General features: G+C 39.4%; 1 protein-coding gene across 1 annotated transcript in view; it reads left to right on the forward strand.

Moving 5' to 3' along the window:
* Positions 1-843: 843 nt before the first annotated feature.
* Positions 844-13,594, forward strand: part of LOC124262674 (WD repeat-containing protein 37-like) — a 28,737-nt gene continuing 15,986 nt past the window's right edge. Inside the window, 2 exon segments of the mRNA XM_046697181.1 lie at positions 844-1,143; positions 12,821-12,891. Of these exon segments, the coding sequence (XP_046553137.1) occupies positions 989-1,143; positions 12,821-12,891 (226 nt within the window). The 5' untranslated portion in view covers positions 844-988.

The following is a 13,594-nucleotide window of genomic DNA, read 5'->3' on the forward strand; positions in this document are numbered from 1 at the left end:
TTATGGACCTTGTTAATTATGCGAAACAATTAGTTAAACTGACTCAAGTTCATATATCTCTGTAATATCCAGTACAAAACATGCTACCATAGCGCAATCCCTTGTGTCATGTCTATGTGACCCTGTATACTCCCCAGGGAGTTGAGATTGATAATATGATGTGCCGTTGAGATTGAGATCCAGTGATAGAGGGAAAAAATACCAGCGCCTTGAGCAAGCACTAGTTGCTTGGATATGTGCGCTGTATAAATATCCTATAAAAATGTGAGGCTTGGAACTTGCCATAAACCCTTGTAGCTTAGATTAAGGGCAATTCAATGTGGTCATAATCTATTTCACTCAGTCATATTTGCAGAAATTGGTTCAAAGTATAAGGGTCAACACAATTTAGGTTTGTTTGAAAATTGTGGCACATCCTCTTATAGCAATAAATCAATATTGTCTGTCTATGGGATGCTGGTGTTGACATTCTGCCCTCACAGTTGTCACGGAAGTAGCACTTATATGTCTAAGTAATACTGATTTTATTGGTAGACCACATTGATTTCTTCAACAGCATTGATGCTGAAAGGTTAGTGGGGAAGTTCCATTCAAGTTATGACAGTGGTGTTTATAGGGGAGCTCAAAGGGAAACTCAACAATGCTGTTGGAGCATCAGTTTAACACAAGACATGTAGGTAATTGCTGTCGTTAGGAGAGAAAATTGTCAACGAGGCCAGCTAAGGTTATAGATTTCCCTGTCATAGCTTTTTTTATTCTTTAACATCCAGCAAGTCTTTTGACAAGCTCATGCTTTGACTGTTATTGCTGCTCTGATGTCATTGATTCTCTATTCCAGAACAGCTGAGACGAATACCTCGGTCGACCTGCGTCACTGCTCTTATAGTTGATTGAGGAAGGACTGATATTCATGAATTAATAATCATCCAATCAGAAGCTGTTTTGGTCTGTGTGTGTGTGTTGTCGCGGGGTCCGGCACCTGTGAAACATGCCCACAGATAGCATAGTGAAAGCTACAAAGACCAAAGGAGTTCGTATGATCAGAAGGCACAGGAGTCACACTGACGAGGGTAGGCCTGTTGGCGGGATGAGTCGTTACCGTGACGACATCGACACAGATGGCTTAATGCCAGCTCCAGCCAGGTTAATGACTTTTTTATAAATTTTCCGATTTCATGTCATGTTTTTAATTGTTTGAAATGTATTTATGCATTAGGAAAGTTGGTTTTGTTTATCTGCTGCATATGGTGAGTTTTCATGTTGTCCATGTGTTAGTAATTTAGAACACAACATGGTCTTTGGAATACTACTCTTTACATTATTTAACTGTGTTTAGAATAGTAAGTTGTCAATGTCTTAAAAATTACGAATGCAGCACAACATAAAATGTTACTTTTCAACAGTGTAGAAAGATCTTGTGCAAAGTTCTTTTACAGAAATAACTTTAACATGAATCACATTGGGTTTTGAAATATTCTGATTCTTAATGAATATATATTATTGTGACTTTATGAAACAATGTTTATTATGTTTTTGAGATTTGTCCATGTATATTCTTTTGCTAGATATTATAAATAATGTGTACTTTAATTGTGGTAGTATTTTGAGACTGTTGGACTAATTAAAACAAATGCCATTTGCTTTTGCAGTCAATAGATTTGAGCGATTTATCCTTGTAGATGTGACTTTAACCTCTAGTCTGAAGCCTGAGTCTAATAAATGTTGGATCTCAGAGTAAATAGTCCTTAGGATAACACTAAATTAGTAAGTCTGGAGTTTCTAGGTCAATATTAAGTTGAGTTAACTCTGACACAATGCTATGTTGAGTTAGCTGTGACACAATGCTATGTTGAGTTAGCTCTGACACAATGCTATGTTGAGTTAGCTGTGACACAATGCTATGTTGAGTTAGCTCTGACACAATGCTATGTTGAGTTAGCTCTGACACAATGCTATGTTGAGTTAGCTGTGACACAATGCTATGTTGAGTTATCTCTGACACAATGCTATGTTGAGTTAGCTGTGACACTGCTGTGTTGAGTTAGCTGTGACACAATGCTATGTTGAGTTAGCTGTGACACAATGCTGAGTTGTTGAGAGTTAGCTGTGACACAATGCTATGTTGAGTTAGCTGTGACACAATGCTATGTTGAGTTAGCTGTGACACAATGCTATGTTGAGTTAGCTGTGACACAATGCTATGTTGAGTTAGCTGAGTTAGTGACACAATGCTATGTTGAGTTAGCTGGCCTGACACAATGCTATGTTGAGTTAGCTGTGACACAATGCTATGTTGAGTTAGCTGTGACACAATGCTGAGTTGTTGAGTTAGCTGTGACACAATGCTATGTTGAGTTAGCTGTGACACAATGCTGACACAATGTTGAGTTAGCTGTGACACAATGCTATGTTGAGTTAGCTGTAGCTGTGACACAATGCTATGTTGAGTTAGCTGTGACACAATGCTATGTTGAGTTAGCTGTGACACAATGCTGACACAATGTTGAGTTAGCTGTGACACAATGCTTGTTGAGTTAGCTGTGACACAATGCTATGTTGAGTTAGCTGTGACACAATGCTATGTTGAGTTAGCTGTGACACAATGCTATGTTGAGTTAGGCCTGACACAATGCTATGTTGAGTTAGCTGTGACACAATGCTATGTTGAGTTAGCTGTGACACACAATGCTGATGTTGAGTTAGCTGTGACACAATGCTATGTTGAGTTAGGCCTGACACAATGCTATGTTGAGTTATCTGACACAATGCTGACACAATGCTGTGTTGAGTTAGCTCTGACACAATGCTATGTTGAGTTAGCTCTGACACAATGCTATGTTGAGTTAGCTGTGACACAATGCTATGTTGAGTTAGCTGTGACACAATGCTATGTTGACACAAGTTGAGTTAGCCTGACACAATGCTATGTTGAGTTAGCTGTGACACAATGCTATGTTGAGTTAGCTGTGACACAATGCAATGCTATGTTGAGTTAGCTGTGACACAATGCTATGTTGAGTTAGCTGTGACACAATGCTATGTTGAGTTAGCTGTGACACAATGCTATGTTGAGTTAGCTCTGACACAATGCTTTGTTGAGTTAGCTCTGACACAATGCTATGTTGAGTTAGCTGTGACACAATGCTGTGTTGAGTTAGCTGTGACACAATGCTATGTTGAGTTAGCTCTGACACAATGCTATGTTGAGTTAGCTGTGACACAATGCTATGTTGAGTTAGCTGTGACACAATGCTATGTTGAGTTAGCTGTGACACAATGCTATGTTGAGTTAGCTGTGACACAATGCTATGTTGAGTTAGCTGTGACACAATGCTATGTTGAGTTATCTCTGACACGGTGCTATTTGAATCCTGGAACCTCTTTCCTCAGGGTTATGACAAGGACCATTTTGCTTTTATGCAAATTACACTAACAAGAAACTCTTCTACTTTCCATTTGTGTTCCCTGGAGACCATTTTGAAAACATGAAAATTATGGGATAACACTACGCCATGATGGTTGCTAGGGAATTCTGAGTTAACATAGGTCCCTAGCAACCATTGCTGGTTGTAAGAGGTGACTTAATAGACTGTGCTGTCAGGCTTGGTGACATGGTTGACGCATGTCATCATTGTCTGATCCCTTGGATCAGTGCTGGTTGTAAGAGGTGACTTAATAGACTGTGCTGTCAGGCTTGGTGACATGGTTGACGCATGTCATCATTGTCTGATCCCTTGGATCAGTGCTGGTTGTAAGAGGTGACTTAATAGACTGTGCTGTCAGGCTTGGTGACATGGTTGACACATGTCATCATTGTCTGATCTCTTGGATCAGTGCTGGTTGTAAGAGGTGACTTAATAGACTGTGCTGTCAGGCTTGGTGACATGGTTGACACATGTCATCATTGTCTGATCTCTTGGATCAGTGCTGGTTGTAAGAGGTGACTTAATAGACTGGTCTGTCAGGCTTGGTGACATGGTTGACACATGTCATCATTGTCTGATCTCTTGGATCAGTGCTGGTTGTAAGAGGTGACTTAATAGACTGTGCTGTCAGGCTTGGTGACATGGTTGACACATGTCATCATTGTCTGATCTCTTGGATCAGTGCTGGTTGTAAGAGGTGACTTAATAGACTGGGCTGTCAGGCTTGGTGATATGGTTGACACATGTCATCATTGTCTGATCTCTTGGATCAGTGCTGATAATGCCGATCACTGAATTGTTTGCAGGCTGCCGTCACCCAGCTAGAAAATGTAATTCTACGTGAAAAACTGGATTCAGATTTGAGGCTGTCTGCTAATATGATTTTGTACTCAATAGTTTGAACTGTTGGGGTTCCCTTTAAGAAGTTCATTTATTGTCGTTAGTCCCTGACCATGCTTACTGAACGTTAATTAAACTGTCATCATAGTTTGGAATCCTGGTTCAACTTGATAATGTTTCTAAGTTTGTCCCACCATACCAAAGTGGTAAATGTCTCAGACTTGCGTCACATTGAGAGTTCCGTCCACATCAAACTGACACACGCTTATATAAGTTATACTGAGATACTGGCCAAAAGGAACCCTAAGTACTCACTCATTTATGTGGGCAGTCACAACCATAGTCTTTATGGTAGTCAATCTTTTCCCATTAAACATATTAAACCTTTGCATCTCTAGTTATATATTTTGAATAATTTTAAAATCATGATAATACACATTCTTACCATGCTTTGCTATTGACTGATTTTCTCTACCTAAACATCTGCAGTCTGTCAGGTGCAAGTTAAAAGTATGTTATGCCAAGATGGCCCTTTTGTTTAGTGCCAAACTAAAGATCAATAGAAATTCATGAACTTAGGTACACTCTTGTGTTTTTGGTCATGCTTTGTCTACTATTCTGTGTGAGATTCTGACTGTATTAGCTTCAACTTACAAGGTATATTTTTTCTTATAACAATGTTTTCTAATCTTTGGAAAAGGTCATTTCAACGGGAAATGTGTCTTTTTGAAAACCCTTCTTTATTGGTGTGTAAAATGTTAAATGCCAAGGTTGTTTTTCTTTTAACAGAAATGTTTGGAAAATGCATGTTGAGATTATTTATGTTTGAAAGACAGAATTTTATGAGATTGAGAGACTTTAGATCAACTGTAGTCCTGACAAGTGAGGTTTGGGCTGAAAACAAGGAAGCATTGTTTGCTCACAACACTTGACACTGACATTCCTTTACAAGACATGTTATTTCAAGCATGCAATAACAAGGCTTTGTGTCGGGTAAATAATTTCTTGTAAATGGCTGTTTTGCTGAAGGCCTAAGATGTTGTTTTACTTTGTTTATTAACTGAGAAAATCTTCATTTGCTGCTGTCCATGTCATGTTGGATGAGCTGCACATTCTGTACATTGCAAGTTGATAAACATTACTTATTCTGTATTTACATATTTTTATATTAGGCCTAAAAACAAAATGTTGTGGTTCCGATTACCCGACTGCCCATGAATTCTGGTGCCGACCCTAATTTGTTAAGCGGTTTAAATGAAATAAGCTTTTAGATACCATTGTTTTTCCCCGGCACCAACGGACATCGGTAATTCTGATAGAGAAAGTCGACATGATGGCCAAAACCTTGATTGAATAAACAATTATACATTGATAAATGTGTTATTAGTTTGTACTTTACTTCTAAAAAAAAAAATTGAAAAAAAGGTCCTACCTACCTACCTTAAATTTTAAAGAGGTGTAATCGGAACCACAACATTTTTTTTATTTGGCCTTACAGGTGTTTGAGAACTAGTATTCAGTCACTGGAAGTTTCATTTAGACCCAGCTGTTGATACTGTAAATTCCCTGTGAACTTTCCAGGCATAAAATAACATCCACAAAACAGACATAAAATGTATATTTCAGTGGGGAATAAAAAAGGCGCTTCAAATACACTGCATACGCCGTACAGTGTGAAAAACAAATTTGAATTACCAAAATATTTCTTGCTTCTGTACAGATACGAATGATTTGTTTGTTTCTTGTTTAACACCGCACTCTGAAATATTCAGGGCATGTAGCAGTGGCCTTCAAATAATCAAGTGTGAACCTTACAATCCAGTGATTGGGGTATGATGCTAAGCTATGAAACAAGTCACAGAGTCTGAACAACAAATCCTTCAGATGCCACCTATGGCCAGCACAGATTTCTGGCTCAAATTGTGACCTAGAATATAGATTATATTCTTTCTGCACACTGCCTTTGAACTGGGAAACCTAACTGCAGATTGTGATGGATGTGGGACCATCACTTGTGTCCACACTAGTATTGTGGCTACATACAGCTAACCCACCTCTAGAGATTGTCATATGTATAATTCATGGGCCCCAACTGTTGGTAAACATGGATGATTGTGTTGTACCTCCCAGCGGAGTGGATACAGGACCGTGTTGACAAAAACATTGATGTCCTTGTTTGGTACAGGCTGTATTGTTGCTGTCTATCGTGTCACGGTGGCTGCTTTGGTCATGGTTGTTGGTTTGATCATGGTGGTGTCATATGAGGTTGCTGGTTTGGTCATGGTTGCTGGTTTGATCATGGATGCTAGTGATGTCATGGTTGCTGGTTTGGTCATGGTTGCTGGTTTGGTCATGGTTGCTGGTTTGATCATGGTTGCTAGTGATGTCATGGTTGCTGGTTTGGTCATGGTTGCAGGTTTCATCATGGTTGCTGGTTTCATCATGGTTGCTGATGGTGGCATGGTTGCTAGTTTGATCATGGTTGCAGGTTTCATCATGATTGCTGGTTTGGTCATGGTTGCTGGTTTGGTCATGGTTGCTGATGGTGTCCTGGTTGCTGGTTTCATCATGGTTGCTGATGGTGGCATGGTTACTAGTTTGATCATGGTTGCTGGTTTGGTAATGGTTGCTGGTTTGGTCATGGTTGCTGATGGTGGCATGGCTGCTAGTTTGATCATGGTTGCTGGTTTTGTCATGGTTGCTGGTTTGGTCATGGTTGCTAGTTTGGTCATGGTTGTTGATGGTGGCATGGTTGCTAGTTTGATCATGGTTGCTGGTTTTGTCATGGTTGCTGGTTTGGTCATGGTTGCTGATGGTGTCATGGTTGCTGGTTTGATCATGGTTGCAGGTTTCATCATGGTTGCTGGTTTCATCATGGTTGCTGATGGTGGCATGGTTGCTAGTTTGATCATGGTTGCAGGTTTCATCATGGTTGCTGGTTTGGTCATGGTTGCTGATGGTGGCATGGTTGCTGGTTTGATCATGGTTGCTGGTTTGATCATGGTTGCTGGTTTGGTCATGGTTGCTAGTTTGATCATGGTTGCAGGTTTCATCATGGTTGCTGGTTTGGTCATGGTTGCTGATGGTTGCTGGTTTGATCATGGTTGCTGGTTTGATCATGGTTGCTGGTTTGGTCATGGTTGCTGGTTTGATAATGGTTGCTGGTCTGGTCATGGTTGCTGATGGTGGCATGGTTACTAGTTTGATCATGGTTGCTAGTTTGGTCATGGTTGCTGGTTTCATCATGGTTGCTGATGGTGGCATGGTTACTAGTTTGATCATGGTTGCTGGTTTGGTAATGGTTGCTGGTTTGGTCATGGTTGCTGATGGTGGCATGGTTGCTAGTTTGATCATGGTTGCTGGTTTTGTGATGGTTGCTGGTTTGGTCATGGTTGCTGGTTTGGTCATGGTTGCTGATGGTGGCATGGTTGCTAGTTTGATCATGGTTGCTGGTTTTGTCATGGTTGCTGGTTTGGTCATGGTTGCTGATGGTGTCATGGTTGCTGGTTTTGGTCATGGTTGCTGGTTTGATCATGGTTGCTGGTTTGATCATGGTTGCTGATGGTGGCATGGTTGCTAGTTTGATCATGGTTGCTGGTTTTGTCATGGTTGCTGGTTTGATCATGGTTGCTGATGGTGGCATGGTTGCTGATGGTTGCATGGTTGCTGGTTTGATCATGGTTGCTGGTCTGGTCATGGTTGCTGGTTTGTCATTGAACATTGTTACTGTTTTTGCTTGAGCATCCTTCATCCAGCAATCATTCAGACTTGCACCCCTTTGCTGTGCATAAATCCTTGGATCAAGGGTTTGAGTACCAGTATATCAGCACCTTTCATTATAGTGGTAAACTTCTAGGACTTGCATGCCTTTGAGCTTCCCTGTCTTATTAAACTAACATTCTATAATAAAAATGAAACTGTAAATATTGTTCTCTTGCACTGTAGGCATTATACAATCAACTGTTGTTTACAAGTTTGATACAGGCCACTGGTTCAAGAAAAGAGTGATTCTGGTGAAAAATAGTTTATTGGTAAAATTTGAAACTAGTAATCATAGTAATGCTGAATCAATATGATAATTTTTCGCCCTCTTTCGAAACTCTGTCATTAAATCTGACAGGTGAATATGTCATAAAAACAATGAAGAAAGGTTTTGCCAGAGGATATTCACATGTATAATGTTCTTAATAGTGATATGTGAAACGTTGATTACTTAGGAACATGACAAGAATCACGTATTGTTGAACATGGTCATCGGGATAAAATTGCATAGCTTCTGATTGACTGTTCCTGAATCCAAATGAGGAAGTGGCTGATTAAGGCAGACTTTAGCAATATCAATGATTGTTTATTCGCAGGACGTTGACCGTATAATCCTGCCATTGTTAGCCATTCTCTCATCTAATAAACATCTGCATTATCGCGACTGGTTACAGGGGGCATCTCCATATTTGGTAATGCTATTTTCAAGAGTACATTACTATATTTGGTTATGACAGCTACTCATGAAATAATTGAAACGTTACATTATATTGTTTGTTAAAATTATTAGCAGAATAAAGGACATTACTATCAAGCATTCGTGTATACAGTACACTACATTTATGACGACCATGCTTATGACGAGGGGCGGTGGGGTAGCCTAGTGGTTAAAGCGTTCGCTCTTCATGCTGAAGACCCATGTTTGATTCCCCACATGGTTCTAATGTGTGAAGCCCATTTTGGGTGTCCCCTGCTGTAATATTGTTGGAATATTGCTAAAGGCGGCATAAAACCAAACTCACTTATGCTTATGACGAGCTGCCAGATATAGACTATTATTTTTAGTCTTGGCCACAGTTAAGTCGAAAGTTTATGATGATCTATGGTTAAAACAAACTAAAATTAGTGGTCCTTTGGAGTTCATTATGAATCTAGTTTTCTGTACCTTGGTCAAGTTATGGCAGTAGTTTCAATGTCTTAACTTTGAATTTAGGCAACAGTAGAAACATTTTTTCAAATGAACGTTATAATAAATAAAACACAGTAATGAAATATAATCATAGCCAAAGTATTAGTATGAATCAATTCAAGAACAAGATTTCTTACAAATGACTATTTGTATTCTACTGCAAGGCAATGCTTCAGTTTAGATTCTGATACCATGCTAGCACCAGCATAGGAAATCGTTTTCTTAATAATTAGTCCCATTATTCACTGTTCCTATTCATATGATACGGTTCATTATTTATAAGCTTGACTTGAATATAGCATGTAAGTTCAATGACCTGTATATCCTTGTGGACTTCCAGATGTGTCTGGTTGTATATGGTTCTTGTTGCCAGGTTACAGTTGTAGCCAAGGTCTTGTAATCCTAGCTTGTACATTACCGGGTGATGTGATCGTCCAGTATCCTCTGGTGGAATCCACACAGGAAACACTATGAGATTTGATATCTAACTCTTCTGGAAGTGGGAAGATATCTGCACATATCCCAATCTGAAGCGTGAATTCTTCTTCCAGTTATATAGCATATGTAATCATGTATCAATTCGCACATAACAAGAACTTGTATGGATAATGGGTGAATTATGTCTTGAACTCTGGCCAGTAGAAAATAGTAACCCATGACTACCACCATACATCAACAATGCTTAATCTGATTAATTAACCGACCCGTGAAGATCCGGGTTAGAATAGGTCTTCAGCAACCCATGCTTGCCACAAAAGGCGACTATGCTTGTCGTAAGGGGAGACTAACGGGATCGGGTGGTCAGGCTCGCTGACTTGGTTAACACATGTCATCAGTTCCCAATTGTGCAGATCGATGCTCATGCTGTTGATCACTGAATTGTTTGGTCCAGACTCGATTGTTTACAGACCGCCACCATATAGCTGGAATATTGCTGAGTGCGGCGTAAAACTAAACTCACTCACTCACTGATTAATTAACCTGTAGGATTAAGGTCGTTAATGACAATGGCGTCAGTGTCCTGAGAAGACTCCATAGAGGGATGACAGTTGCTGCTGAAGGCCAGTGATTCGCCGTGTCCAAGCTATGATTATGATGTTGCTGAGTGATAAAGGCAGTGTTCTAATAAAATCTGGGGTTTTTCTAATCATTTCTGGGGAAACTGTTGCTTGTCTTATTTCAAGTGGTCATTATATTGGATGTTTCACACACTGGGGACACTGCTTGTACAACCACTGATATTAAATTGTCTTAAAGACTGGAGCTCTGAAAGTTTTATGAACACAAGATTGACCTAGAGAATTTAAGTGATTTTTCTTTAGCAGAGACACTAGAACCCCTGGCATTTAAGTTATGTCAGTGCACAAATATTGCTTCTGAAACAATGCTTTGAACAAGTCTCAGTGAAATTAGATCTTTATGGTTCACAGTAGAATGACATTTCATTTGGCGAGTGTCACTTACCAGATTGGAAAAACAACAGTCGGAATGGGTTTTCTGATCATCCAACCTCAAAAAGGTTAATACAGAGTAAAGTTTAGGGCTGTACACTGACATCAACCTCAAAGTCATCAACTCGATCTCCTTTCGATGGGATAAACATTTAAAATGGAAGGGATTTTCCACAGTCACAATTTTGATCATTTTCAAATTGAGAATCAAGAACCTTATTAAAATATTTTTCAAAACCTTGACTTCAAATAGGAGTCACTGAATAGGTTCCCTGCTGATAATGCTTGTTCAGAGGTTACTAAAGGACTGGATGGTAACGGAGCCACGACATGATGTTTATCAGACTAATATGGGCGTGATACGATTTGTATCCTAATACAGTGCTATTGTTTCATATGTTCATATCTTCTAATTATTTGCAGGTGAATCACAACCCAGAATAATTTATATTCAAATTCCAAAGATGGGAATTGAACGGAGAAACATTTGAGCAGTGTGTAAACCACCCTTCTGTTCACAGCCAGCCATTAAATACAAGAAAATCGGCTTAACTTGTTCTTGAACACTTTCTGGTATTGTACATGTTTTTAAACCAACAAAACTTGTAATGCATCATATACATTGCGACACAGGAGTTGTGAATTAGTGTATTGTTTCATGAGTCAAGTATGGCAGTACGATATTGCGGTACCATTACACCACTAGTGGTCAGACTGAGTGAGACTTTGTTGATTGCTGCCCTGTTCCCTGATGGTGTGGGGAACTGCTTATAATATCCATCACTGGTTTATCTGGTCCAGGCTTGGGGCAATTATTGACTGGTTGACATATGGCAGAGCTATGGCTGGATGCACCATCAACAGACAAAACAACAAACTCTCACACCACTGTGTGGAATGTCCTTACTGACTGGTGCATCGATGCAGTGTTGTCACCTGATATGTCATGCAGGTTATATACTACATGTTCTTTTTGCGTAAAATTGCTTGAACAATAACCAGCTTATGCAGATTCTCTAGTAATTCCTGTGTGACTATGAACAGCATAACTGAAAGTTTATTATATGACCATTAAAATTTACGTGAAACCGGTTGAAAATGGACTGCGTGCGTGCACGCACGCACGCACACACATTTTTTAATATATTTTTTTTAAAAGCCTGTATTTGCCCCTGCTATATGTTTCTGCCTGACAATATTGTATCTTCGATCTACAAGGCTTGAAAAGAAATTTAATGAGTGAGCACCTGCAAACAGATTATCTCCCAAAGAGAAAAGTACAGTATGGGGATATAAATCTTGTCACACCAATAGTATTGGGATACCCCATACTCTTGTTATTTTATTTTTATTATAGGATATTTATATAGCGCACATATCCACGCACTAGTGCATGCTCAAGGTGCTGGTATGTTTTCCCTCGATCATTGGATGTCAATCTCAATGGCACATCGCATGTATTGTTACACTTCTATTGCTGACATTTCATATTGTTGCAGCACAGTATCTGACAAAAAAGCATGGAAGTGAAAACTACTCCCTGAGTGTTAGCTATAAAATAAGTGGCCATGCTGCATGGTACTGGTCGCTATGACAACAAAAGAAACTAGTCTGTCACTCAGAAGGATCTTAATCAAGCTTGAGAAAGTGATAAAGTAAGGAATTGTTATTAGTGGACTTATTACAATTGATTTATTCCTGCCTTGGGCAATATGACTGTGAGTTAATCTGGGCCTCTGTAGTCATGTGGGTGATTACATTACATTGTCGCTGTTGTGATGAGCTGCACGGGCTCAAATACAGCAGTGTTCCTTCATAGAATAAGGAATGTTTATTGTGCACGCAAGGTTCGTTGTACAGTTTCTAAAACTTTTAAAATTAGTTTCAGTTAATAAAAATATTTTTTGTTGGTATTTTTTACGCCCTAACTGCACTTAAAATCATGAAAACTGCACTACCAACATAGTTTCTACAATTCTTCTTTTTGCATCAGATTCAAACTTTTTACCTCAGGCATATCAAGGTGTGTGGATGAAAGAGGGAGGCTGGGAACGGTGCTTGTTGTAACTGATTCTTGTTGAATGTTTACACAATATTCATCTCTGAATGATAAAGCAGCTGCCATAAAATTAATGAATGTTCTTAATTTTCAGGGACAGACTGTATGATCTGTTTGGGCAGATTGAAAAGGAATTTGAAAATCTCTATGCTGCCAATATTGCATGTAAGTAATAAAATTGGAATAAACTGTCAAACTCATGTTTGTGTCACATTTCCCACTATGAGTGAGTGAGTGAGTATGGTTTTACACCACCTTTAGCAATATTCCAGCAATATCACATTGGGGGACACCAGAAATGGCCTTCACACTTTATACCCATGTGGGGAATCAAACCCAGGTCTTTGGCATGATGAGCGAACGCTTTAACAACTAGGCTACCCCACCGGCGTTATATCTGAACACAGGACAGAAGACATGCCTCAAAAAGATGCTCGACTCTAGAACCTGGGTCCATCATTTGATGAATGGACCTTTTTGACTTATGCCATGTAATGATTACTCCCTACCACTCAAGATCTGGGTTAGAATTTATCTTCAGCAACCCATGACTGTTGTAAAAGGTGACTAACAGGATTGGGTGGTCAGACCAGTTGATTTTGTTGACACATGTCTTTGTATCCCAGATAGATCAATGCTCATGCTGTTGATCACTGGATTGACTTCCAAAATATTTACAGACCACTGCCATATAGCTGGAATATTACTGAGCGCAGTGCTAACAACAAGCAAACAAAATGGTTACTTCTTTTCACTTGTGGTTGATTGGTAATGACTAGGGTTGGGTATTGCCAAAATGTTCGTATTGCCATATATTGTGAGATGTGTTGGCGTATTGCAATATGTATTGCAATATATTGTGAAAGTG

Source organism: Haliotis rubra, unplaced genomic scaffold (genome assembly GCF_003918875.1).
Source record: "Haliotis rubra isolate DU_JTF1 unplaced genomic scaffold, ASM391887v1 Scf85, whole genome shotgun sequence".
In the NCBI taxonomy this organism is placed as follows: domain Eukaryota; kingdom Metazoa; phylum Mollusca; class Gastropoda; order Lepetellida; family Haliotidae; genus Haliotis; species Haliotis rubra.